The 27,672-nt window shown below is 36.7% G+C and overlaps 4 protein-coding genes and 2 non-coding genes across 9 annotated transcripts; 3 read left to right on the top strand and 3 right to left on the bottom strand.

The window, feature by feature from the left end:
* Nucleotides 1–1,758: 1,758 nt before the first annotated feature.
* Nucleotides 1,759–5,863, bottom strand: TBL13 (TRICHOME BIREFRINGENCE-LIKE 13). Of its 4 annotated transcripts, none has more exons than XM_086583694.1 (7): nucleotides 5,254–5,858; nucleotides 4,996–5,173; nucleotides 4,330–4,464; nucleotides 3,648–3,768; nucleotides 3,301–3,351; nucleotides 2,879–3,013; nucleotides 1,759–2,604 (listed from the first exon to the last, which is right to left on the bottom strand). In XM_086583694.1, exons 1-7 carry the CDS (start codon nucleotides 5,642–5,644, stop codon nucleotides 2,353–2,355), a joined length of 1,263 nt encoding a protein of 420 aa, XP_086439820.1. In that variant the 5' UTR covers nucleotides 5,645–5,858; the 3' UTR covers nucleotides 1,759–2,352. The 4 variants fall into 4 exon arrangements, with proteins under 4 accessions (XP_086439820.1, XP_086439822.1, XP_086439821.1 ...); XM_086583696.1 differs by having other exon boundaries at nucleotides 4,996–5,178; nucleotides 5,254–5,677; XM_086583695.1 differs by lacking the exon at nucleotides 3,301–3,351 and having other exon boundaries at nucleotides 5,254–5,863.
* Nucleotides 5,864–6,849: 986 nt separating this feature from the next.
* Nucleotides 6,850–10,221, top strand: LOC147478896 (Pentatricopeptide repeat (PPR) superfamily protein). Its single transcript, XM_086584569.1, has one exon. It carries the CDS (start codon nucleotides 6,880–6,882, stop codon nucleotides 9,037–9,039), a length of 2,160 nt encoding a protein of 719 aa, XP_086440695.1. The 5' UTR covers nucleotides 6,850–6,879; the 3' UTR covers nucleotides 9,040–10,221.
* A 2,578-nt stretch (nucleotides 10,222–12,799) lies between these two features.
* LOC147478895 (small nucleolar RNA SNORD14) lies at nucleotides 12,800–12,926 on the top strand. Its single transcript, XR_015209908.1, has one exon. It is a non-coding gene; the product is annotated as a small nucleolar RNA SNORD14 (small nucleolar RNA).
* Nucleotides 12,927–13,013: 87 nt separating this feature from the next.
* LOC147478894 (small nucleolar RNA Z103) lies at nucleotides 13,014–13,113 on the top strand. The gene has a single exon (XR_015209929.1). It is a non-coding gene; the product is annotated as a small nucleolar RNA Z103 (small nucleolar RNA).
* Nucleotides 13,114–14,857: 1,744 nt separating this feature from the next.
* On the bottom strand, nucleotides 14,858–19,153 carry LOC147478893 (putative pectin methylesterase CGR2). Its single transcript, XM_086583929.1, has 7 exons — nucleotides 18,987–19,153; nucleotides 18,721–18,882; nucleotides 18,600–18,639; nucleotides 18,477–18,518; nucleotides 16,880–17,254; nucleotides 15,988–16,043; nucleotides 14,858–15,277 (listed from the first exon to the last, which is right to left on the bottom strand). The coding sequence occupies exons 2-7, from the start codon at nucleotides 18,841–18,843 to the stop codon at nucleotides 15,125–15,127; spliced, it is 789 nt and encodes a 262-aa protein (XP_086440055.1). The 5' UTR covers nucleotides 18,844–18,882; nucleotides 18,987–19,153; the 3' UTR covers nucleotides 14,858–15,124.
* Nucleotides 19,154–22,547: 3,394 nt separating this feature from the next.
* On the bottom strand, nucleotides 22,548–26,791 carry LOC147478892 (GTP-binding protein At3g49725, chloroplastic-like). Its single transcript, XM_086582732.1, has 12 exons — nucleotides 26,343–26,791; nucleotides 26,199–26,263; nucleotides 26,059–26,121; nucleotides 25,888–25,977; nucleotides 25,681–25,793; nucleotides 25,410–25,478; nucleotides 24,774–24,919; nucleotides 24,608–24,661; nucleotides 24,463–24,515; nucleotides 24,070–24,126; nucleotides 23,600–23,719; nucleotides 22,548–23,330 (listed from the first exon to the last, which is right to left on the bottom strand). The coding sequence occupies exons 1-12, from the start codon at nucleotides 26,734–26,736 to the stop codon at nucleotides 22,803–22,805; spliced, it is 1,752 nt and encodes a 583-aa protein (XP_086438858.1). The 5' UTR covers nucleotides 26,737–26,791; the 3' UTR covers nucleotides 22,548–22,802.
* Between the last annotated feature and the right edge of the window lie 881 nt (nucleotides 26,792–27,672).

Raw genomic sequence — 27,672 nt, 5'->3', positions numbered from 1 at the left:
ATAGGTTGGCTAGTTATGGATTATTGGGACCCATATCATTGCGTCATGTGGCACTTGGTACTTGGTAGGAGCCACTGAATATTCCGTTCAATGAAAGGGCCATGACACTATCATCTAGGAACGATAATTGAAAATTCAACAATAACGTAGATGCAAACAAAAAAAAACAAAGCAGCTGAATCCTGGAAGTCCAACCTTAAGTGTTTATCAGCAATTAAAAAGAGACCAATATCATTCGGAAGAATTTATGAAACGCCAACCACATATGAATATGATATAGACTAGTCGGCCGGCAAATCCTCTAACACGGATATAAAACCTGCTGGTTAGTGGATAAGTAATCTTCCTTAACATTGTAGAACATGCTTTACAGGTTGTCTAACAACTCCATCAAACTAAACACAAGATTAGTGACAAACATTAATATTCGAGGACCCCATTTAACAATGTTATAGGTGTATTCTTCTTTCCAACCAAGGTGATTTTGTCTTCATATATATATATATGTGGGTCATCAAGCGTGAGTTCCATAGACAGCAGCAACACTTGGTTTAGCAGATTCACATCAAAGATCTGAGTAAGGGACCGTTTCTAATTAATAGGTTTATCTATCAATCCAAATAAAACAAAAAACAACCCATGCATGCTAAAGGATTAAGCAGGTGGGCTTTGTGTTCTATTGCTAGTCAATAGAGACAATAAGACCCCTCATGAAAGTGATCTTTGCTGATTCTTGACTAGTAAGTGGCCTACAGATTGCACTTACGCACTGGAATTGACCTCTTTATATATGTTAACATTAAGGGTTTGATGGAGTATTTTAAAGTCATGAAGCTGAAGGTAGTTTTCATATATGCATAACATTATTGTTGCATAGTACAATTATGATTTATGGATTACTAGATTAGTTTATACTTATATTAATGCAGACTCTAAGGCTTTACCCGAGGGTTAAAACACATTATGACATGAGGCATTGCAATGACCACAGACCACCTGACAGTGAACTTGTGCTGCACCACACTGAGTGTACAAAGCTGGGTCGTTCTGATACTACTAAAATGTGTTCCTATTTAACCTATTTTTACTCCCGTATCCGGAATCATAATAGGGGTACTGGTAATTGTGTGGTTAGAACTTAGAAAGACAGATATCCGCAAGGGTACAGAAACGCCGTGTTGGTCCTGAATACGCTGGTCCTCTAGGAATTCTTCAAGCTCAAGCAGATGGTACTACTTTTCAAGGAGGACCTCCTATCTAGAGGAGATATTAGTTTAGTCATACCCATTTTACCAAGTTATTTGGACAAAGGCTCAGAAAGGCGAACTGATAGAATAAGGGCGTAGATGCTTATGTTTGGACCTGGTTTTTTATCCATATCCGGACATGAGAACTCCAAGAGGAGGATTACTGGAAATGGCAATCCATTAAAAAAACCTCTATACTGAGATCGGCTTAAAGGAATTACTAACACTCTAACGTAGCTTCTATAGTTGATCCCATAAAGGAGGAACTCCGTATAAGGGAATTGAATCCATCTTATTAATCCCTTCATCTTCATTAATTATGGTGCTCAGGTAAATATGGTAGTAACACAATTTTAACAACCATTCACGATTCAGCTCTGAATTATAGCTATATAAACATTACTTAAACTAATTTACTTACCTTGATCTATCATATAGAACTTGCTACTTTGCTAGTACTTACCAGAGTATTCACACATTGTCACTGTACAAGGTAGAGCACGCTAAAAAATGAGAACCATATCAAACTGATTTATAAAAACAGTTTTATCCCAGGATATCATCCAATGTCGACAAAGTGAGAACGCCCCCAAAAGATAATTAAAATTACTAACACAAATAAAGCCTTTCCATAATTCCATCAACCAATAACCCCGATCAATTCTGAAAAAACACAACTGGGCTGAGCTTTAGTTACCTTGTGCAGGGCTTGGGTTGGAGATTTAGAGACCACTCACAGCTTGTGTTAGGCTTGGGTAGTCCAGCTCTTGATCCAATAACCAAATCACCGACTAATTCGACTTTAACTACAGAGATTCCTTGTAGACTGAAATTGTCGACACTGAATTAAAAGGAGGAAAACATATAAATCCATCTTGAGCTTGTGCTACACTAGCCCTGCCAATCATTAGTGCAGTGATGGAAACATTCGTTGCACAATGCCATTGGCTAAATGCTTCCCTGAAGATAATGGCATGAAATCATTCCATTCTTATGTTCCATGCATTAGCCGTCAAAACCATGAGAAAGAATGCTGAGGGAAATACTTTTGTGACTTTCAAGCTCCTTTTTCTAAATGAAAGTGAATAATAATGAAGTTCCATCTCTAGATATCGTTCAGATATGCAATGAGCAAGTCATTCCAAGTATCGGTGATGCCTGGTAAACACCAATGCATGCAGTCATCATGCTTCTTGCCACCCGCAGCTGAAGGATGAGCATCTGCTCTGAACTCACTCAAGCGGGTTATGTCAAGAATTCGGAAACTAGAACCTCTAAGTGCTTTGTACAAGTGTTGATTGATCAAGCGTGCTTCCACATTTGTTCCATTACTCTCCACAGAAAAGAAATCATCAACCTGCAACAGCAACAGCAGCTATCGAATCAACATACCAATCCCATATATACCCATCTTAAAAATGTAGACAACCCCCATCACCAGCTATACCGCCTATACGTGATCTCTATTTAGAGATTATCCAATGGAATGACAAGTTGATCTAACTCCCACAATATAGATTTAGACTTTCAGAGTGCAAGAATGTGTGATTTGATCTAAACCACCACACTATACCAGTCTCCCCTTACCAAATGGACTGACCCAAGGAAAGTGAAAGGCCATAGCATATTACTTGCTCCGCCAACAGTGGCTGCACGCGTGGACATGAACCACCTTGGTCCCAGTCACCTCCTTCAAAATGTCTTGGGGATTGTGTACGAAAGAACGCGATTGTACCCGCTTCCATACTTCTCTCCACAAACATTACCTGATTTAAGAAGGAAATTATATCAAACAATAGAGCAAAAACTGCCACAGGCAATAAAATCATCCCAACTTGATATGACCCACCAATGTATATGATTGGGTGAAAAGTGAAAACATAGTGACTTCCTATATGCCATTATTTCAAAACAAAATAGTGCCACTAATAACGAATGAAAGTGAAAGAGGAAATGACATCAACAACATGTTACAAATGGAAATTTTCATAAAACCAATTTACCTATTTATATATTTAAAATGCAACTCGACCTAAGTGTGTCAAATACTTACATTAGGATGAGTAGTAGTATGAACTTGCATCTTTTCTGCATGTCTGCATGACTGCATTAGTATCATCCACACGAATTCTTAATTTTAATCCAATGAACCTTTCCACTTTCTTTGCAAATCTTCTTTTTTCCTAATTTTATCTTTCCAATATTTTTCAATTCACATTACAATTCAGATAAATACTTTTATAGATAAATAACTTACGTATTATTATGGTGCCAATCTTATTTTCTCGAGATCAGTAGTCAAGTCTATTTGAATGAGTATTCATGCAACTAGGCTCGTTGATTTTATCAAAAACATCTTTCCCATAGATTTATCAGAATGTAAAGGACTGAGTATCATACCATCTGCTTTAAGACCACATCTAGGCCAAGATCAGGCTGTATAGGGGGTATAACAGGCAAGCCTTTCTCAAAAAATAGCATTGGAGAATTGATAGGATCAAATTTTGAAGGTGCCCACCACCTGTAAAATGGAAAATGTAACAATTGTACCAGAATCAAAATATGGATAAGGGACTGTTCTAACCTTCGTATAAGTATAAGTATATTTTTCCTTGTTACCGGAAAGGTGTGAACAGATGCCAGATGACATTCAATAAGATTTGAATAATTAATTAGGGAACACATGATAGGTTGAGCCGTTGAGGTAACCTAAACACATTGAGGACAAGAATCCCCTCCAAACTCCACTCGTAGACCTGGAGTGTCCTCATCTGAAACATACAACTATATCGGAATTCCCCCCAACCCCACCCTACCCAATGTCACCAGTTCATAGCCGAAGTAAGATATGGTTAAAAAGACAAGGTATCCTATCAACATTAAGGACAGCAAGTCCCCCTAATAATATCCCGCAATCCCAAATGCGGTGTCCCTCATGTACAAGAGATATAGCCTTATCAGAACTCCACCCATCCCTTTTTTTCGAATTGCACTAAAATTAGCACAAAGCAAGTAATAGAGGTCTGTCTCAGACACTAAACTAGTTTGTGTTTAAAAAAAAAAAGAGAGGAAACATGATTACCAATGTCCTGTATTTAAGATAACAATATCATGAAAGGTTGGAGCCTCTGCCCAAGTGGCTTCTGGAACATCAACATCCACCCTGAAGCCTTGCTTGTATCCAAGAGATTCAAGGACACCACCATCAGCTGACCACCTTTTCATAAAAAAAAAAGTTAATATATGAGAATGGCTTTTGCCCAGGTCCTTCATTCAGTACTATCAATTATAACAAGTGCAGTACAACTGTACACGGATTAGTTTACAGACATACCAAAGGAAGGAGAAAAAAAAAACAGACAAATTTTAGATTCCTTAAGCAAACGAGCTCCAAAAGTTACAAAGCAAACAAAGGGCTATGAAACTGATGATGCATGTGGACAAATGGACCTAATAATGCTAAACAACACCATTCTCCTGAGGCAGCCATCAAATGATCTGAAATGCAGTGTACTCATTAAAGGCGTCAAACTTATGTACTCATTAAATGCAGTGTACTACCTATATTGAATGTTGATTACATTAACCATAATGCAACAATGAAGTAATAGTATAATCTATGATTGCAAATACTTGGTAAGGACGCGAATACTCATCGAATTAAGATAAAACTAAAAACAAAAGCTACAGATAAAAGTTTTATTGGACATTGAGGTACAATAGTAAAGTTGATAATGCACCACCTTACCTACCATAACGCGCTAAGAGATTAGTTCTGTGGTAAGCAATGGTAAGATTATAATCTAGAAACGTAAACCCCCGGTCTGCCCCCGCCGGACGCCACTTGTTTACATTACTGGATGCTCGTTTTAGAGTACAAACAAGCGAAACAAACATATTCCTATTCAACGAATCCCCTATAAACCCTGCACTGTTACAAACTCAACTCATTACTTATTCTCTATTATAATTGATATTAAAAAAATAAACTTTTGAAGCCACTGACCAATGTTGGTGTTTCTGAAGCGTTGGAGAAACTGAACCGGGTCGAAGCGAGGGAGATTGCAGCGGGTGGGTTTCCATCTCCATTTGGTGATTTCAGGAGCGTTGGATTTGTTGTTGGAAATGCAATTCCAGCCTTTGAATATTTCTTTACATGTGTTGTCGTAGCGGGTAATAGTGGATATGGGTGTGGGTGTTGGGTCGTAGATCCATGAACCGTCAGTGTAGTTACATGAAGTTGGTTTTATTAGGGATTGTGGATGGTGGTTTTCTTGGGAGGTGGAAGTTTTGAAAGATGATAAAACGAGGAAAAGAGAAACGAAGCAGACAAGAGAGAGAAATAAAGTTTTTACATTGTTTAGTTTATTTTTCGAGCTCTCATCTTTCGCGGCCATTAATTTGAGAGAGAATACAAGTGCTGCAGAATCACTCCAAAGTCCAAACCCAACAATATAATATATTAATCATCGTCCATTCATCTGTGCATGTGGCAAAAATGTGATTTGGTTGGTTTCTGTTTGTATGTGTGGCCTCATTTTTGTTCTTTTTCGTCTCCCTTTTCTCCCTCTCCCTGCCCTCTTCCCTCTCTCTCTCTAAGCACTCTTTCCTCTGCTATGCCACTATACTGTATTTTCATTGATATAGTATTAGGTGGAAAACGACGTTAGAGCATTTTAAAAGAGAAACCAAGAAAACACTTAAATATTTAAACCAAAACCAAATACCAAACCTAAAAAACACCAACCAAACCAAACTTCAGGAGTCATATCAAATAGTTGACATTAAATGATGCAGTTTTGGATAAACCACGTTGTATATCCCACGCAACTTTCACAAAACCGTACTACAAAAGCCCATAGTTTGTGATTCCGAACGAAACTTCGGAATTCCGCTTGAAATTTTGGTTTTTCAAAAAACCAGAATTCTAAATATAGAGTCGAAATATCTGAAATTCTAAAATCATCCGAAATTCCGAATGTAATAGGGGTCGAAATTTAATGAATTCCGGTTTTGGTTTTCGGATTTGTCAGAATTCCGAGAATTCGGAAATTCCGAACTATACAAAAGCGTACCACAGAAGCCCAAGCTCACGCGGTTTTCCAGAAACCGCACGATGTGTCGCACATTAACTTTATTCTTTCTTATATTTTCAAATTTCTTGCGCAGTTTTCGCAAAAATTGCGTGATTAAAGCCCACACTCTAGCCTAAGCCCATGCAGTGTTCGAAAAACCATGAGAGAGATTTGATACAAAAAAGACTGAAAGCAAATACCAAATTTTAAATTTTGGTGTTTTGCTTTTTTGAGTTTCATCAACATGTGTCTCTCTTCTCGAAAAAGATGAAAAAACACCAAATTATTAAAAATTTAGTGTATGATACTAAGATAGTGTCTCACCTAAAGATGCTCTCATCTCAGCGTTATGGCTTAACCAGACTCCCCATCACATGGGCTATACACGAAAACGGGGTTTAAACACATAAAAAGTAGGCACGCACCACGCACGTGATAAATTTTACATTGAATATTTCGAGAATGAATTAGTGACCAAATATCGCGGCATTTAAATCCACGGTTCACCTATAAAAATAGTTCCACCACATGACATGACGTTGAGCACAAAGTAGTAGATGAACCAAATAATTTCATGGAACCTAAAAAGATATTGCCACATCCTAAAAACATGCATTTCCGAAAGAGACATCTTAACAGGCAAATCACTTCAAACACTTTTCATAAAATCCATAATCCCTCCATCAACTTACATTTCCAACCACTTCATCATTCTCTACGCCAAATGTCGTCGCATTGTTTCTGCTCGCAACGCATTCGACTATACTCATAATCCAAATGTCTTCACTTACAATACTATGATAGCTGCTTACGTAAAGGAATCTCAAATGGATATTGCCCGTCACTTGTTTGTCCAAATTCCAAGTCCAGATATTGTGTCCTGGAACATTCTAGTTTCTGGGTATGCTGATCGAGGGGATACTTTATCTGCATTTAACTTGTTTACTCAAATGAGAATGATGGGTTTGGAGATGGATGGGTTTACTCTTTCTGGCTTGTTGAATGCTTCTCGTGATGACATTGTTTTGATTACTCAAATTCATAGTGTAGCTGTTTGTTCTGGCTTTGATGCTTTTGTCTCTGTCTGTAATGCGTTGCTAACTTATTATAGCAAAAACGGGTTTTTAGAGGAAGCGAAACGGGTTTTCGATGAAATGAGTGTGATTAAAGATGAGGTTTCTTGGAATTCTATGATTGTTGCGTACGGGCAACATAGGGAAGGATTGAAAGCATTGCAAGTGTTTCAGGAAATGATACTCAGGGACTTCAATGTTGACATGTTCACGTTGGCTTGTGTTCTGACTGCGTTTACATGCGTCGAGGATTTCAGGGGTGGGCTTCAATTTCATGCAAAGTTGATCAAGACCGGGTGTCATGAGAATTCCCATGTGGGAAGTGGTTTGGTTGATTTGTATTCAAAATGTGGGGATGGCGTTTTAGGTGCTAAAAAGGTGTTTGAAGAGATCCGAGAACCGGATTTGGTTTTGTGGAATACCATGATTTCGGGTTATTCACAAAAAGAAAAACATTCTGAAGATGCTCTTGATTGTTTTAGACGGATGCAACGAGTAGGTTACTATCCTGATGACTGCAGCTTTGTATGCGTCATCAGTGCCTGTTCGAACCTGTCATCCCCCTCCCAAGGCAAGCAGCTTCATTCTTTGGCACTAAAATCAGATATTCCCATTAACCGGATATCAGTGAGCAATGCATTAATAGCAATGTACTCAAAATGTGGTAATCTCCAGGATGCTAGACGGTTGTTCCAGACGATGCCAGAACATAATACCGTGTCATTCAATTCGATAATTGCAGGCTATGCACAGCATGGACATGGAACCAAATCGTTGCTTATGTTTCAGAAAATGCTTGAATTAGAGGTTCTGCCTACAAGCATAACCTTTGTATCTGTCCTCTCTTCATGTGCACACACGGGAATGGTCGATGAAGGTTGGAAATATTTTAATATGATGAAAGAAAAGTTTGGGATTGAACCAGACGCCGAACATTATTCTTGTATGATTGACCTACTTGGACGAGCGGGAAAATTGGATGAAGCCGAGAGATTGATCGAGACTATGCCATTTGATCCTTGCTCAATTAGTTGGGGAGCATTGCTTGGTGCCTGTCGGACACATGGAAATGTAGAGCTTGGAGCTAAGGCAGCAAGCCATTGTCTTCGGCTTGAGCCTAACAATGCTGCTCCTTATGTGATGCTTGCAAACATTTATGCCAGTGCTGGAAGATGGGAGGAGTATGCAACTGTAAAGAGACTGATGAGAGACAGAGGAGTAAAGAAGAAACCTGGTTGCAGTTGGATTGAGGTGAAAAAGAATATTCATGTCTTTGTTGCCGAAGATAGGTGTCACCCAATGATAAGGGAAATACATATTTTCTTGGAGGAGATGTCCAAGAAGATGAAGCTAGCTGGATATGTGCCAGACCTGAGGTGGGCTTTAGTTAAGGATGATTGCTTAGAGGGGGAGAAGGAGATGGTGTTAGGACACCATAGTGAGAAACTTGCTGTAGCATTTGGGTTGATGAACACTCAAGATGGAGAACCTATACTTGTGGTGAAGAATCTTAGGATATGTGGGGATTGCCACAACGCAATCAAGTTCATCTCTGCCATTGTTGGTAGAGAAATTACAGTTAGAGATTCACTTAGGTTTCACTGCTTCAAAGAAGGTAGATGTTCTTGTGATGATTATTGGTGAAGATTATGTCTTCAACTTTCCGTGCGAGCATAGCATCACCAATTTACCTCAATGTGAGCTCAAATCTATGATAATAGGAACTCCTATTAATTCTTTGCTACCAAATGATCAGTTAGTGTGGACTGCTATAAGCAATGGAAAGTACACTGTCAACTCTGCCTATGCAGCTCTTAAGGCTATTCGAAGGAAGGTAAAGTGGTTCAGAGTTGTTTGGGGTAAACTCGTCATTCCCAAACACTCTTTTACTATTTGGCAACTTTTTGTAGGTGCGCTTCCTACTCAAGATAAACTGATGCAGAAAAATATCTTGAATCACTCGAGTTGTTGTTTATGTGACAGTAATGCTAGAGAAAATTCACATCACTTGTTTTTCGATTGTCCTTTCACAAAACAAGTGCGGTCATATGTGAGAGCTCTACTTGGTTGGGAATCTGTGGTTAAAACTTCTCTGTCAGAATGGTATGATATCTTTAGAAATTGTAGGGTGCCTCTAAAGAAGCTGAAATTGCAAAAACCTTGATATGTGCAACGGTCTACTGGATTTGGCAAGAAAGAAATGCTAGGAGGTTTAGAAATCAGAGTACTACGCCTCAATTACTCTACTGGAGAATGGTCAACACTATGAAGCTGTATTTGCAATCTGCAGTCAAGGACACCACTGATAGTATTGGTACAAGAGAGTTCATGCACAAAATAGGTCTGCAAGTTAACTACGTCCCCTCGTTCATTGAATGCTCATGGATCAAACCAGGAGAAGATGAAGTTATGTTGAACCCAGATGGATCAGTCACTGCCAGCAGTTGTGGTTATGGAGATGTCCTACGGAATAGAGAAGGAGTTGTTCTTGGTGCTTACACAGGGAGCTCACTCAATAGATCAGTCACGTTTCAGGAGTTATTGGCTGTTGAGAAAGGACTTGAGTGTACACTTCTTATGAACCTTAAGAAAGTGAGAGTAGCTACTGACTCGTACAGAGCAATGCAAATCATTCAATGTAAGGAAACCATCCCGTGGTATTGCCTGAACCTTCATGCATCCATTACCCTCCTCATTAGCCGACTGGAGAAATTCAGTATACAACACACATACAGGGAATGTAACAAGCCAGCAGATTACTTGTCAAAACTATGTATTATCAATTATATAGTTTTTATGTATATCAATCACCCTCTTGATGCCAAACTATCAGAAATGATAGATGATGATGCAAGAGGCACCATGTACCAAAAGTTTCAAAGTTAATACAGGTTGGGGTCTGCCTAACCCCCATAACCAATTCAAAAAAACAAAAAAAAACTTCTCAGATTTAATGGGCAAGCAGGGCTTAAAAAGCATGTGGTTGTGCACTTGGTAAATTACATTCCATCAACAATGGATCCGCATATCATGGAGAGTCGTTAAAGAACCTCAAAGCCAACTTCAAGTCGGATTTGTTTGGGCTTGTGTTCCTCGAGTGCAGGCTGTGCAGACACAGACATTCTTTGAAACTGAGTTGACTCACTGGATTACTGGGTTTGTGGTGGAATAACAGAATGACTTTTTGAGGACGGCTATTAATTTTTGCGTTAGATTAAGGTTTTAGTTGTGCTTTTTTTATTGCACAGAAAAGACTGTTTCTTCAAAGAACATGAAAAAATGATATTTTACCAAAGCTTTGACAGAGTACCAAGTGGTTCCATCCCATTCTCAGTCGTGGGTGATTGTCATATTCATGTCAAAGGCGTTCTACGATCAATGCAGCAGACCTATCTGAATTGTTTCACTAGTTATTCGGCCACACAAACCCGGCCTGAATCAAAATTGAGAACCGAGACCTGAAACAATGTAAGGCTACGGAACCCACCCACCCACCCAAAATCACAATGGGTGGGGGCAGCTATAGCAGGCGAGTTGTATACCAACAAATCAGCAAGGCCGTTTGATGATAGGCCCTCATCTTAGTGTGTGTCTGATATGTAACCTGTAGGCTGTCACCACCGAAGAAAAAACTAATAAACAATTGTGAGAGGAAGGGGAAAGGGAGGAAGCACGTCAATAGGAAAATGATACCACATTCCTTCTTCATCTCCTTCACGCTTCTAGTGTAACTGTTGTTAGTTATTTGTCGGCAAGGCATTTTTTACTGCTTTCCATAAGAAGAGCTTTACCCGTTGAGCAGTGTCGAGATGCTAAATGTAATTCCAAAAAAAAAATGTGAATTTTATTGGTAATCACTGCTAAAATATTTGTATACTAACTTAACTGTGAGTTCACCATTCTTCTCTCCCAACCATCTAATAGTATCGTATCATAAACAGTCCCACTAAGTGGGATCTTAAGAATTTTGTCTATCAATGTAGAGATGAATAACTCGTTTATAATATCCAAGTTCCACACCCTGGTTATGGGATCAATAAGATCGGATACAAACTTAAACTGGTTTGGCTTGGGTGGTGGCCCAAAAGGTTTATGGTCACGTATGGTAGGGATCCACGGATCCAATCAAATGTTAATGTTTGCACCATTACCAATATGGCAACACAAGTTTGGTAGGATTTCATTGCGAGCTTTTAGAATGGCCTTCTAAATTTTGGAGGAATGAGACGAGTTTTTTACTCTAAGAATGGCTGTTATAGGAGAATACTTTTTGATAAGGCTAGATGCCCAATTCTTTTCAGGTTCTTTGATCAATCTCCATAAAAGCTTAGCCATCCAGTAAAGTTGTGTTGTGGTTTGAGGCAAGTCTGATGCCTAGCCCACCCTGTGATTTGGGTTGAAAAACTTTGTTCCAACAGATGAAATGAATTTTGTTTCCATTGTTCTTGTTCTGTCCCCAAAAGAAGTTTGCATTCATTGAGTCCAGTTTAAAACATGTGGTAGCCGGTATATCAAATATTGACATATATAAGATAAGATGGACTGATTTGATGAGAGTAACTTTTCCTGTGTGGGAGAGAATATTAGCTCTCCAGCCTTTCATCTTTTGAAAAACTCGAGTAGTGACCTCATTGAAGTCTTGTGTACTTCGTCTGCTTAATACCAAGAGTGCTCCCAGGTACTTGTCCGAAGTAATGCTTTTGCTAATCTTCAGAATCCGTTTCACCAATCTCTAGGGTGTGTAGTGAGTGTTCTTGCTGAAGAAAATACCAGATTTTTGAAAATTTATTTCCTAGCTAGAAACATTCTTAAAAACATCGAAGATATCTCTGAGCTTGTGAGACTCATTAATATTAGCCCTGCAAAAAATAAAACTGTCATCAACAAATAGCAAATGAGATATGGGAGTATCTGATCGGCTAATTTTGATCCCATGGATTTGCTTGTTGATTTTAGCTTTGTCAAGGAGTCTAGATAGAACTTCCACGCATATGAGGAAGAGAAAAGGCGAAAGAGAATCTCCTTACCTAATTCCTCCCTCTGGCTTAAGGAGACCAGTAGGATCTGGTACAGTATATGGATAAGAGACTTGAGCCTTAAATGGACCTTTTAGCACATTTAAGTTTTCAATACTGGTTCGATTGTACTGATACCCATTGGGCCGAACCCAAAACATATTTGTTGAATGAATTAGTTCGGTTATCACATTTTTCATAGCCGCCAAAATCTAAAACCCTAACCCTTCCACCCAAACCCTAATTTTAATCTATATATATATATACCTCTCACAAATCACAACTCACCACGTTCGAAAACTTCTCTGTTACATTCGGAATTAGCTTGAAATTTTTCTTTCTCTTTTTTTTTTTGTTTCTTGGTTGTTTGAAAGTAAAAATTTAGGAAGAGTCTGTGATGACAAATTTTAAGGCTTGTTTCTCAGAGACATTCGCAGTGGCCGCCTAAGAGCTTTCGCCTTTCGCCGGGCTTGAGAGCTTATGCTGCTTTTATTCCTTCCTTGGATGTCTGAGACTCTTTCTTTCTTCCTTCAATTAGTCTATTACTTATAATTGGTTTCACCAAATAACGATGCTTTTCAAAGACTACGTAGGGAAAATAGGATGGAAGTGATGAGCCTTTCCCCAGATGATCGACTAAGATTATACTATGCGTTTTATATATCTCTTTTCAGGGATTTATCAAGCCAGGACTCTGATCCATTCCTCCTATAGTATTGATTAGTGCAATAGCAGAACTAATTTTACTTTGATTTTTTCTTTCAAAATTATTTTTTTGAGGTCAAGGACAAAGATAGAAATCACTGTTACCATCGGGTTGTTATAGAGAACAGTGAGATTGCTAGTTGGTAACAGTAAACATTCATTCTTTAAAAAATTGAGCCAAATAGGCCTGCCCCAGTAGCAATAACATGCAAACTAGACTGAACACACTATTTGCATATATATAATTATATATATCCAACTTGGAAAACATTTCTAATTCACATTTCTAATTATATATATGTGGCTTTCGAATCTGACGTAGATCAGGTGTTTTTGGCTTTAGATTAGGTTTTAGTTGTGGTGCTTAAAAATTAAAATCACAGAAAACCAAGATTGTTTTTCTCCAAAAAAAATGACTCTCAATATGGTAGCAATGTATTTCTTTTTGAAAAAGGAAGTGATGAAAATTATTAGAATTTTTTTTAATTTTAAAAAGAAACAATGTGAAAAACTGTTTGAAAAGAAGAGACTTTTGGGGTGAGGAAATTCTTTACTCAGCATACGGCCATACGCTGTCAAAAAGGTTTTCAGACAAGGAGCACAAAAACGTTAATCAAGAAAAAGACGCTGGAATTTTGAAATAAAGGAGACGTACATATTCGTTGGAAAGAGAAGTGTTTTCCAACAAATTGAAAATAGTAGAAAACATGAATTCTTTTTGCAAAAATAAAAACATTTAAAAAACAGAAGTAACCAATTTGCGTTAAGATAATCAGAAAAGATTGATTTTTCTTTCTAATCTTTGGTCTACAAATACTTTTTTTTTTCTCAAGTGGTGAACAAAACTGAACATTTAGGAAAACCAACTTATTTTTTCTCCGAAATATTTACGTAGAAGAAAGAGGGTAAATTTCCAGATAAAGGAAATAAATTTCAAGTCAACAACAGCGTAATGAGCACTAACGAATTACACAGCTGCTGTTGCATCAATGAGGTGTGGATTTGCTAATACAAAAAGGTATTAGACCGTTTACATGCATCGAGATAAAAGACAACTACACTCAACAGTAGCAAAATCCAAGGATTACCGAGTACCAATTTGTCTATCCAGCAGAATGTATTGAACATCAGGTCTGTGTGGGAGCAATAGATAATGAACAAACAAGGAGTCCAGCCAACACAACGAATACAAGGTATGGCGTGGAGATGTGTGCAGCAGCTATTATAATCAACAAAGAAGAAAACAAGGAATGATAGGACAAACCTGTTGGCTGATGATTGCTTTGGGTCCAATTTACACACAGGGGGGGAGAGAGAGAGAGAGAGATGTTGAAACCAAATCAATAAAACAAATGTACATAAAATACAACTTGTCGATAATAGCAATATCGTCTCTCTCTCTCTCTCTCGTCATCTTATCTAAGGTTTCTCGTCTCTTTATGATTTGTTCCGTGACATTTCCCTTTTGTTCACTTCATGTCAACTTGTCAAGGCGCTGCTAAATTTTTAATCTTAGTCCGTATAGTAAAGTGTTTCTCACTTTTACATTGAAAATCTAGCAATAGCCATAAACCCAAGCATGCATGTTGTACAGCGAAATTGTGTGTTTCGGTATATGTTAGCCAAGTAGCCAACCATGATAAAGAAGGGCTGGAGCAGACAGTGCCCTCACTAGTCACTACTACATCATTGTCTGATATATATATTAAAAAACTGAATATCTTAGAATTCGACAGCAGTCCTGGAATGAGAAAATTTCCTCGCCATAATAAATCCTTGGGATTAATGACAGATAACGAAACTGTCAGAGCTTTTACAACAGAAAGTTTAAATAAGCAAATTTGACAAATACAGCACAGTAAAAATGTAACCTTCCCTATAAAAGTTTAAATAAAAAATATTTGGTATCTTACGAACCAGCAAACATAAGGGTAAAAAGTTATCCCTGTCGACCTTGGGAGATATCTGGAGAATTTCCATTTTAAAGAAGCTGCCCACATATCGTGGTATCAATGGTATGAGCTGAGATGAAAAACTTGGCAACTTGGCTGGTATGCCCTCTTGTTAGCAGCCTGCTCAAACTTCTTGATGGCAGACTCATTCTCTTCTAAGCCAGTTTGAACGAAGTACCTTATCCACCACGATGAACTCCTCAGTTTAGCCTTCAGTAGAAAAAACAAAATGTCATTTTCATAATTAAACAGAAAATAGAATGGCTACTTCTCGTGACAAAGCAGTTCGCATAATTAAATATCCCACACTAAATTGTACTGCAGAACTAGATAAATCAAAAACCAGAACCAAATAAAAATATCAATACTTTCAATAGCACATTGAGACTTCTGTTGTACAAGTGGTTAGCTTGAAGTTGAGCACCCAGAAACAGTAACTGAACAGTGTAAGGAACACGTAAACAACTCTGGTTCTTTTGATGCACAAAGCTCACTGACTATGTCAGCATAGAGATGCAGTAGCTTGTTAGATCATTAGTTCAGTACTTCCTTTTTTAAACCAAACTCTTCGACAACTTGACTTTGTTATTACTGCTTTATCCGCAGAAGTTCTGGCTTTTATGGCTTCTACTGAAGCTGCATGGGTAAATTTTTAGCAGTTTTAATGGATCTAACGTGTCTCTCGATCCATACAATTTATAGATGCATATACTGTGTTGAAATTAAATTAGGTTTAACGCCTCATCATACGTGATAAAGCTTGTTATACACGAAATATCTTATAGAACAAAATCATTACAAAAAGGTTTATTAACGGGTTTTCTGACTTCAGGACCAAGGATCCAATACAACATCCAAGACACTTTATAACCATAATAGATAAGAAACCAAAAATAAGATACACATTAATAACCACTCACCGGTCTGCCGAATTTCGATAGCTCTGCAACTTTAGCTCTCTGCTTACCTGGATAACCTAGAGATTGAAGTCGTCAAAGGAAAGATACTTAGACATATATGATAAAATAAATAATAGGCAGAATCTGTCTTTAAACTTTTTTTTTTTTTATTGGTAAGCCTGTTTTAAATGAGATCAGTAACTCTTTAATGCAGGCGGGGGTCGAGTCCCAAACCTCTGGTATCATCACCCAAAGGTTTTACCGACTTTGCTAGTCGGCACCTACAAAAAATGTGTGGGCAAGCCTGTTTTTAAAGGGATCAGTAACTCACTAACTCAATAGCGTGTAGAGGGATTCGAACCCCAAACCTCTAGTATCATCACCCAAAGGTTTTACTAACTAAGCTAGAAAGCACTTACAAAAAAAAATATGTGGGCAAGCCTGTTTTTAAAGAGATCAATAACTCAATTGTGTATAGCAGGGTTCGAACCCCAGACTTCTAGTATCATCACCTAAAGGTTTTACCAACTAAGCTATAATTGATTTTCTTTTCATGAAGAACAAGTAAGGCATGTAGATATGTGAACAAAAGATGATCGAGGAGATACAATCTGTTTGAATGAAAATTGGATTCATACCATTGTAAGTAAAGGAAGGGTATAACTGCAAGGCTTTTTATGAGATAATATGTTTGCTACTATATTGGGGGAAGAGGATACGGAGTATTGTGTATTTCATAAAGTTCCTTCTATATATATCTAATTAATTTATCCTATTCATTTTTTTTTTTTTTTGGCTGTTGCAAAAATTACGCACGATATGCACACATCAATTAGTAACTGAGCTTCTCAAGTAGACCAGTAATGTACTGTGAAATTTGCGTGTGTAATAACAAACTTATTTAGGAAACTACCTGCAAAAATAACAAGGCCATCAGCTGACACCCTTGCCAATTCTGGAAGAGTTCTGTTTAGGTACTTTGGTGACAAGTAATCCAGTGCATCTGACACTAAAACTAGATTAAACGATCTTGCTCTGTATGGAAGAGGAAACTTGATATCAGCTACACGCACAATGCCCTTGCGAATGAGACTCTTGCAATTACCATCAGCGTCCTCAATTTCATATGGTTCCACCCCCCAGGCTTCAGTGTCTTCTTCTTTTAGCAATTTTGAGACAACAGAACAAGTATCAGGGCCAACATGCAGAACTTTACGCGTACTATCTGCATACGCTTTCTTGAGTATTGGTATTGCTCTCAGAACTTCCGATGTGCATGAGAGATCACCTTCAGACATGAATACATTCAAATTTTAATACAGATTAAACATCTTGTTTTGACATAATTTGGCGATGATCTGTATAGAACAAAATAGAAGGACGTGGAAAGTGGGTAACATTCAGCATAATCATAGTAGTTTTTGATGCATTACAAATGCAAAAATGTGACTTAACATTCCCTTCTCCCTTTCTTTCTGCAAAAAAAGCATTCCCTTCTCTCATTTCAGTTAAAACTTTCTTATAAAAAAATCAATGAATCATTAACGTAGATTTTTCCAACGTACAGGGCATTAAGCTCCAAATTTAGTAGCTTTCTTAGGACTTTTAAATAGAAGAAGCTTCATTGACTAAGAACAATCTTAATAAAAGGACGAGAAACATTATGGAAAAATATGTCCAGGAGATCCTTGCTACCAATCTGCTATGCTTGTTCACGTAAAACAATTCATAATAAACAGAAAACTATTCCATCTATTTACAAAGATGCTTCACCTAAGCTAAATGCGACCTTGCTAAGGCGTTTTACATCGACTACACCTAAAAAATGTTCGACAACGAATAAAAAATGAACACGGGCAACAGTCATGAAGGCCGAAACCGAATACATAACAAGAGTACTTACTAGTTCCTAAATTCTTTCTGATTCACGAAAATCCTTCTCAAAAGGAAACTGAAAAGGGTCTTACAAATTTGGATACGCATAACTATGCAAAACAACTTGAGTTTACGCCTTCAAGTATCTCTTTATTTATGCAAGTGACAATAAATTTAACTCGCAGAGAACAACTTCACAAATGTACTTGTGCAATAATAAATTTGAAATTTACCCCGTAAAAGTTGTTGTAAGAATTTCAAGAACACGTAAAATATGAATGTTGAATGGATACCCTGCAATATTTCTTCTCTAACCAAACTCATACAAGAATTAACTGCAGTAATGCAAGAATGTTCGATCGTTTGTTTCCCTCAATTCTACTTCATTCTCTTGAACCATTTTTTTCAAAAAAAATTTATAGCGGCAACTAAAAGCCTAAAATGGACACTGACATTGACATATTCTCAATTTTTCTACGACCTTATGACTATATACTTCTATGGACACTGACAATCCGTGCCACAACATTGCAAATACCTCCTCACATTCCCTACCAATAATTTCACAAATCTAAACAAATCAATATCAATACATCAAGCTCGGTCATGTCAAGATGTCAAGATGATATAATTACCTTCAGCCTTGCTAACAACATTACTATCACCACCAAATCCACCTGTGAGAGATTAGAACGTAAAAATCAGAAGCAATAACTAGTGCAATAAAAAAAGACAAAACAGTAGATCTACACACTAACCTGAACCACTGTAAGAATAACCAATAAGAAGTAAAGCACCCTGCAAAATATAAGAAGACCGAAATTATAAAACTAATTATAAAAAATATCATATCGAGGAACACGAGAAAAATAGATATACCACAAGTACAAGTCCAATAGATAGGAAAGGCGAAGAGCGTGATTTCGAATGTAATGAATTTGTAAATGGAACACTTGCACTGTCCGCGAATCGCCTTGCCGGATTTACTGGCCTCCTTGACATTGCTATTATCGATTTCAAGCTCCACACTGATTCAATTAACTAATAGAAAAAAACGATTTAACAATACGAGATCTATCTATTATGAGATGATTAATGATGAATCTTATTCAGTAATAACAAATTAATGATCTAGAAGAACATACCTGAGATATGAGAGGAGAGAAATAGATTAAAGAAGAAATCGCATTGGGAGTGCGGATCTAATTTTTGTTTTTTTTTTTTTTTTTTTTTTCTGTTTCAGATTCTCTGCTCTGAAAACCCAATCTGAGGTTATGGTTGTGAAGTCTATTGTCTAGTGAAATAGAAATGTAGAAATGTGAATTACCTCCTTGGAGACAGCTTTATTTTTATATTCCCCCTTCGCCTGCTTTAATTAGTTAATCCTTTTGGTTAAACTTACATTATGACTAATTGACTATCACGTGACACTTACTAAAGTGAGGTTTGTTGTGAGACTTTTAAATCGTATGGACTATGGAGGAACTCAAATTTACCGTAGATTGCAATTTTGTCTATACTTTTTACTGTTTTTGTTCTTACATTAACTAATCAGGGCATTATAAGGTGAACGAACCATTAGGAAGAAAAAAAATTAAGCTGACCCTGAATGTGATGTATGCAACTCACCCATATTATCCATGTTAGAGTTATCTCTCACATAAGGAAGTGGAGAGAAACTAGTACTGTTTGTGTGAATAAGTTTGAGCGCGCACGCGCTCAAATTGGCCTTGCCCAAGGTGCGTCTGTGCCCTTGCCGTGAAAAGAAAATAGTTTTTTTTTCCAACCTCTCATAAAACAAAGTTACTGGACTTTTTGAACTGGGAAAATAAGAGGACGCACGCTCTCAAATTTGCCTATCTGAGAGCGCGCCTGTGCTCGTGACTGAATAAGTTGGGTTCTGATTTTCTCCACAGTAATGTGAAATTTTGCAAACGCACCAAAATTTCAGATTACTATAAAAATAGAAGTTAGGTTTTGGAAAACGAAGTCTTTGATAGAAACCCAATTTTGAGAGCAATCAAAATTGATAAAAAAACTCTTGCAAAGAGAAAAACTTGTAAGAAAATATAAGTGATCTAATAAAGTGGAGACATTTGAGATGAGTGATTGTAATATTCCTTCTCATACTTATAAAATGATTAACTATTGTGGAAGTAGACATCATTGGCCGAACCACGTTACATATTGTGTTGTGGTATGCTTAACTTTTTTTGCATTATTAGTACTTATTTGTGATAGTTGTTAATTGCTTGGAACGTTGAATTTGTTGTTGGTTGTAGTGAAAGTTTATATTTTTGTTGGAATAGTAGTTTGTCAAAGTACAAATTATCTTAGTGGAAATCGATTGGTATCGCCGTTCCCAACAATCCAAACATATTATTTAAAATAATCCACATTAAGATATTGGAATTGAAAATTTCTTCGCTTAAAGAAAATCATAAAGCTTAAAATTCGAATCATTGTGAAGTTTTCAAACAGTTGGAGATTTTGTGTGATTCTCAACCATCTTAAGATATTGATTATATATATATATAACACTTTTTATGCAATAACTTATACCATAGTCTATATCTCACTCTACAAACTCAATTCATTCAAGATTTTTCTTTCGTGGATCTTACATTCTCACCGTAGATAACATTCCTATAAAAAATGAACTCATTTAGAAATTTCTAAATATGTCAAAAGAGAGTTGCAAAATTTCAAATCTTGGCCGTTAAAAAAAATCACATTTTCAAATCTACTTTTAAAATGGATAGAGATTTCGAAATGAACTAAAATTTTGTGAATATGATCTATATATAGTAAAAAGATCATACCTACAAAGTATTAGCTCTTAAATCAACTCAAACAAGGTGTTGTGTAAACTATTGTAGGGGTGTCACTTTTTTCCGAATTTCGATATGATATTTTTTCTGAATTTGGCAATGATATTTGTGTTTCGAATATCCGATTTTTCTAAAAAATAATTGGATCGGAGTTGGATGTGTTTTCAAAATCCAATCCAATCCGATTTCCGATTAATTTATAAATTTTCAACATATAGCCGTCTATTTCATATAGTTACTAAATTAAAACTACATATAGTTTACAAATCAAATAAAAACCTTAGAGGAGTAGAAAATTGTCTCTCTCACAACTTAAAAAAAATCAATATTGTCATTATTATACGTGTTTCTCGTTCTCTCATCTTCATATTTACTGAATTAATGTATTAACATGAAAAAAAAAAAAAAAAACTTGTTGAATAAGCGTGTTAAAAAAGATCGAGTTGTTTACTCAATTAATACATTTCAAAATGACTGTTAAGTGAATGTATTGACTGGATAAAAAATGGTTATCCTAAAAAAGAACCCGATTATATATTTTAAATTATGATTTACTAATGAATTTTGCCGATTCTGAAAAAATTTCGATTTTATGAATTTTTCAAATTTGGAAAAGAAATTGCCATCCGAAAAATAATTGAATCGGATTTGAAAAAGATATTACCATTCGAAAAAAAATGTTTTCGAAAGCCCTTAATCCGATCTGAAGTCACCTATAAATTGTTGTATAAAAAATGTTGTATATGGATCTCTCCCTATATATATATATATATATATATATATATATATATATATATATATATATATATTGCAGCCTAGTTTAACATTATTTTTGGGCGCATATTAAAAGATAATAAGATCAACTTAGCAACCGATAAAAAATTTCAACATCGTTCTTCTAAGACAACTAGACAGAATAGTTACCAAAAAAAACTAGACAGAGTACAAGTTAAATATTAAAAAGTGTTGTTAAACCGAAATAGTGTAGGGTAGCTAAAATGCTGTAGAGCATGGACATGGAATTATGGAAAGAAGCTTGGTAGTTAAGTAGCTATGAAGTATGAACTATCAAGTGCAGGAAATCGTTACTACTTCATTTGCTTGAAGTGTCAGTGTCGGTGTCAGATTGAATATTAAAAATGAAAGGCGTGGAGCATAAGCACGCTAATAAACAATGGACCATGGTGAGGAGATGGCTCTTCATATTTCTTTTTTAAGTATTTTTTTTTTCGATATTCTTCATATTTCTTTTAAGGACAAGTTGTGTGACAGCAAGCACTGCAAGTCACGATCAATGCCTCAAAACCCTTTCCTTTCACTATCCTTTTATAAGGTCCTTGTCTACCGACATGGACGATCCATTTTTATTTTTATTTTTTCCGTAAACATTCCCAAATGTACATTTTTATTCTCTGACTGGGAGGACTCCACGCTTAACGCGGTTGGGCTCATAGCCTAGCGTCCTAGCCCATAGAACCCAAACATCTAGCGCCATCACTATCTACTATTCATTCTATTGGCAGCAGATAACATGGATATATTTGGCATTGCACACTTTCAATAAAGTCAGATTTTACCTTCCTAATTTGGACTGCAGGAATCTTGTTTTCACAGACCTGCTCATTTTCGTTTTACTTCAAACGCGAGTCAAAGTTACCACAGAAATCATGAGAACATAATGACAACTGTGCTCGAGTAGGAGTATATAATGAGGTCGATGCTCTACTAAATCGGTCAATCAGAAAACAGTACTGATTGGAAAAACACATTTACGCCTGAACCGGCAAGCTGAACTGGGGAGTCAATTACAATTCTCTTTTCACTAAACCTATTTGAATGTCCATATCTCAGATATTTGTACCACACGCCTAAGACTCTGCAGCCAACATTAAAACTTATCCATAAAGAATTCTTTAACTCTACAGGCATTCAACTACATTATACTGTATAAGGCTCAGTTTTCAAGATATGCAGTTCCTTTGGGTGTGAAATAAGGCTATGAAAATCATCTTTAAAAAGACCAACTGCAACAGTAAAATCAAAGCGATGCCTGGGAAACTACAATTAAACTCATCCTGGATAGTTACAAGAATTTCTGAAGTATATACTGCATACATGGCAGCTTACCTATTATTGCCCAACTGCCGTGTCAACATCAGCATTACGTGGCGGCCTCCACTTACGGTTGAACTTATCAAAGGTCCTTGTTCCCGCTACATTTTGTTTATCCAGCTTCTCATCAATGAGGTTTAGCACCTCTTGCAATCCGATCCCCATAATAGCAGAGGTTTCCAGCGGTTTAACATCTTGACAAAGTAAATCAGCATCCAACACATTATCGTCAGAGAACTCGCCTTGTGTGTTATTATCAGTCTTCAAGCCCTCAGAGGAATCATTCTCTTGATCATCCACAGCCTTCCAGTCTTCCAAGGAATCTTGTTGGTCATCTACAGCCTTCCAGTCATCCAAGGAATCATTTTCTCGTTCATCCACATTCTCTCGACACTCTCCTGGTGTCAGTTCACTCACCGAATTATCCTCATCAACAATCTCTTCAGACAATGTACCTGATTCTGTACCATTATCTGCTTCGGTGAGACCATACTCATCTTCAGTATCACTCAGAGAGTCATCAGCACGTTCTCCTCGAAGATCTATCTGAGTAAATTTGAGACTTCAGTTAATACTTAATACTTCATCTGATGCAGCATCTGTCTGACTGAATCAGAAGTATATTAAGTTACCAACTTGTAAAATAAAAAAGGTTGAATGAAAAGCCCAAGAATGAACAAGAGGTCAAGAGACTACCAAAAAATGTTGAAAATAATAAATATCAATAATAACGTTAGGAGAAAAACAAAAACAAAAAAGGCAAAAGAATAAACATCCAAATAAAAACCTGAAAAAAGAAAAGTAACGAATAGTACTTTATTCCACACTTCAATCATATTCTGAAGCTTCTCCTTTGGGACCCCAATCTGTTGTAGTACTTCTAGTACACTTGACCTTTGCTCTTCCAGATCAACTGCACTTGAGTCTATTACATGCTGCAACGAATTTAACAAAGTATTTAGGTAAAACTTATATGTGTCTGTTTGTTTTGGTGACCGGGAGAATAGGTTACTTTGGACTGTGTAGCATCTATGGATGAAACTTCTTAGAGAGACAGTTTACATTCTTTCGGGTTAAAAAAGTCATCGAAATTATACCACTCTTTCAAGCATTCTTCTAATATTAGGACTTACTGAAGTTCATGAGATCAAAAGTCTAATCAGAAACTCAAAAAGAAGTACTAACTTATATATGAACAGTTACTATAGTCCATTGAAACTAAAATAAACTCTTAGATGAACAGTTACTTTACTATAAGATTAGAGACGCAACAAATTCTTCATACCACAAGAAGATCAGCTTCAGCCACTTCTTCGAGAGTTGCATGAAATGCTTCCACTAACTACAGGAAAAAAGAAAAGAAAACCTTGAGATGTCAGTCAGCAAATAAATTGTACAAAAAGTAAAAAAAAAATAAACACAAACACAAACAACCAAGAGGAAAACTTTTAATCCATGGAAAATTTAGAGTTTTATGCATCTCTTCCTCATACCTGCACGGGCAAATCGAGATAAACCCCACAGTATCACTAAGAAGCACTTTCCTCCTATATTCATACAAACAGTACAAACAAATCAAACTCACTATTTGAAAGGCGTGCTTCCAAAGGAGCTCTGCTTCCTTCAAATTTCAAAAGGTTGGATATATAAAGTACTCAATGTTCTCATTAATAATTACCCAGATGGAAGCATAACACTTCTCACTTTCGAGGATCCACTGTGGCAAATAATCTGCAAATTGGTTGTACAAGCAAACATGCAACATCAGTAATATTTAACGTAATTGGCCCTCTACACTTGAAACGGGATCTGTGGGTAATTACCGATCATCACTGTACAGATCACTCTCTGAAAGTCGTTAACTAAAGTTGATTTTCCTGTTACAGAACACATAGGTCGATAGAGATTTGTTAATGAGACAATGGAACCAGATTCTCTGAATTTTTATTTAAGTCAATAATAGAAACGACCAAATTTAGAATGACATACCGCATTTGTATACCCAACAATGGCAACAGTAGATAGGCCTTGACCTTCTGAGCCACCACGCCCCCTGGGGAAGCACGTTGCAGAGCCCTAGTTCGAAACGAACCTCTTCAATTTGGGATAGCAAATAATGTCTCCTTTCCAGAATTCTGAAATCCAATGTGAATAACGGTGCATTTTGAGTATTTGTTCAGATTCATTGATCACAATCCTTTTGGTAGGATGTAGAAGTAATATTCCCATGAAACATTGGTGAAATCAGACCATTTAGACCAGATAATTATAATCTTTAATTGTTGAGCAATTAGGAGTCACTTTTCCTTATTCCCAGGATCAACCAACACATAGTATAATAGGCAAAGCCATTGACTTTCCCCTTTGGAGGCCACGTCATTTGAGATTTTAAATATCATATGGGCTTCATTGTTGGGTGGTATGTAGTGAGAACTGTGAGATGCTGTGTTGCATTGTAGTTAACCTTTAGCTCGTGTCTGTTTATTTTTTATTGTTGTACTGTTATATTTGTACTATAGTATACTTAATCCAGTAACTCTTTCTTCCATTTACATAAGCTTATAATCAAAGAGTAACAAGTGGAGTTTATAGGATTAATTGCTCAAATAAAAGTATGTTTAACACCTTCGTCGTTGAAGCTGGAGTTCAGTTTCTCCAGCACCACTGATAAAACCACGGCCTCCACTTCCTCTCCTGCAATGATAATCATTTACATAAGAAACTGTTCAGAGAATCATTACAATATGAAATAAGATCAGAAAATGTGAAGCGTACTCAGATCAATGAATTGTACAAAAAACTATCAGCTTGACATGTAAAGAGTATTAAAGTACTTCTTTGAGTTCTTTCTATGATCACAATATTGCACTCAAACTTATAATGGTTTTAAACTCACCCTCGGGCACTAACAACTTCATTTTCTCCAGAAGCTCCAAAAGTAAATTTTCCTTCAAGGCTACGCAAACGGATAAGTCTAGTCCTCCTGTACATTAGCGCGGCTAACTCTGACTAGCAAAATTGAAAATAAAATATAAGAAACAAAGAACAGTAGAGACTAAAATTAAAAACTGACAAATTTCCCTAAGAAAACTAGTAAAATTACCTGTAACTTTGCTTCTCTAGTTTGAGCATGAGCATGGAATATCTCTATTATAAGTCCTACCCGGTCTAAAATAGGTTTCCCCCACTCACGCTGCAATTACAATTCTGAAAGTATCAATACCATACCATCTGTGTATAGGCAGAATTTTACTATAAACAAAAGATAACTTGCCTCTAGATTACGTTGCTGGACCCCTGAAAGAATGGCGTTTATAAAGACAGCATCAAACTCATCCTGCTAAAACTAAATGGTCCTTGTTAAACTCACCCAAGTCGTAAACTAAAGATGAATCAAAATAAACCCCGTGTTACCTTTGTCTCCTCAGCATCTATATGACATTTAATTGTTTTCACAGTCCCACTTCCAAAGTATGTGCCTAGAACAAACATTAAACAGACATTATATATATTAAAAAAATTAACTTTATTTACTTAAAAGTAAATTATGAGAAGAACCTGAATTAATTGATCGAGCAACTGGATTTTGAACAACGACATGAGCCGGCCTTTCCTTTTCACTAATATCTCCAACAAAGAAACCATCTCGCTGCTCTTCGAGAGAGTTGGCAAGGTTTAAAGCTTCAGAAAGCTTAGCCTTTAAAGCGACATCTGAACGAAGGCGAGGTTGAACTACAAATAGTTTGGGAGGTTTTTCTGGGTCTTTGTTGTAGATAAAATTTGGGTTGGATATTTCATCTGTTTTCTGTTTCAATGAGTGAGATGAAAAAGAGTGGGTTCCTGGAAGTTGTGGGAGTTGATTAATGATGGAGATTCGATTTAAGGAAGTGACAAGTGCACGTGGGATGGAATTCAGTGGTGTTCGTAACTGGGAGATGCTTCTCAACAACATTCTACAAAATTCTTTGCTTCTACGTTCGTCTTCAATGTTTTATTGTTAGCTGTGTTCAGGACTTCAAAGACTGATGGGCCTTAAGGGCCTATTTTAGGAATAAGCCCATAATTATAACGATTAATAATATCGATTTCACACGCTAATAACGCTCGTTGAGAGATGAAGAGTCGTTATTAGGGATCAAAAATCGAGCCTAACTCTTAATGGAGATATGATTCGTTGAAACGGATTTTCTATTTTTGAAATCAAAGTCTATTTTCTTTTATTTTCATCATTTTGCTTACCTAAAATCACTTTGACAAATTCACATGATCATATTAGTTTTGTTTATAAATAACTTTTGCAATTTAATTGAAATGTGAACGAAATTACAAACCTGAATTACCATCGCTACCATCGCAAGCAAAGAATCCATCTTGCTGCACACATCAAGTCATCGAGGGAGTTGGCAAGGTTCAAAGCTTCATAAAGCTTGGCTTTCAAAGTGCGGAATGGACACGAGGCTGAACACAAAGAGCGTTGGAGGTTTTTATGGGTATTTTGTTTTAAATGAATTCACTTGTATACTTCATCAGTTTTCTGCTTTAGCTGCTGGAAAGTAAGTAATGAGTCGAGCTCGAGCACCTAAACTCACTTTCTTGACCTATTTCTCACCAAGTCACTTTCTTGACCTATTTCTCATCGAGTCTTTAGTTGTAACTTGTAAGTGGTGTGCTATGTGGGACAACAATATAAGTGGCATGCAGTGTTCTCTCACGCTCATGAGTTGATGTTGTGGTGTTTGGGTTGTAGCATTTTAGCGTCGTAGAAGGCTAGAGTGGGATACTAACATAATGTTCAAATTAGCATGCAATGCTTATGTGGTTCATGCGCCAACTGAGATGGTGTGGGAGTGTTTAAACCGTTGGAGATCAATTTCAATGTTCTCATGTG

This window comes from Coptis chinensis, chromosome 9 (assembly GCF_015680905.1).
Source record: "Coptis chinensis isolate HL-2020 chromosome 9, ASM1568090v1, whole genome shotgun sequence".
NCBI classification, from domain to species: Eukaryota; Viridiplantae; Streptophyta; class Magnoliopsida; order Ranunculales; family Ranunculaceae; genus Coptis; species Coptis chinensis.
The sequence above is the reverse complement of the archived record's forward strand: the minus strand, read 5'-3'. Positions and strand labels throughout refer to the sequence as shown.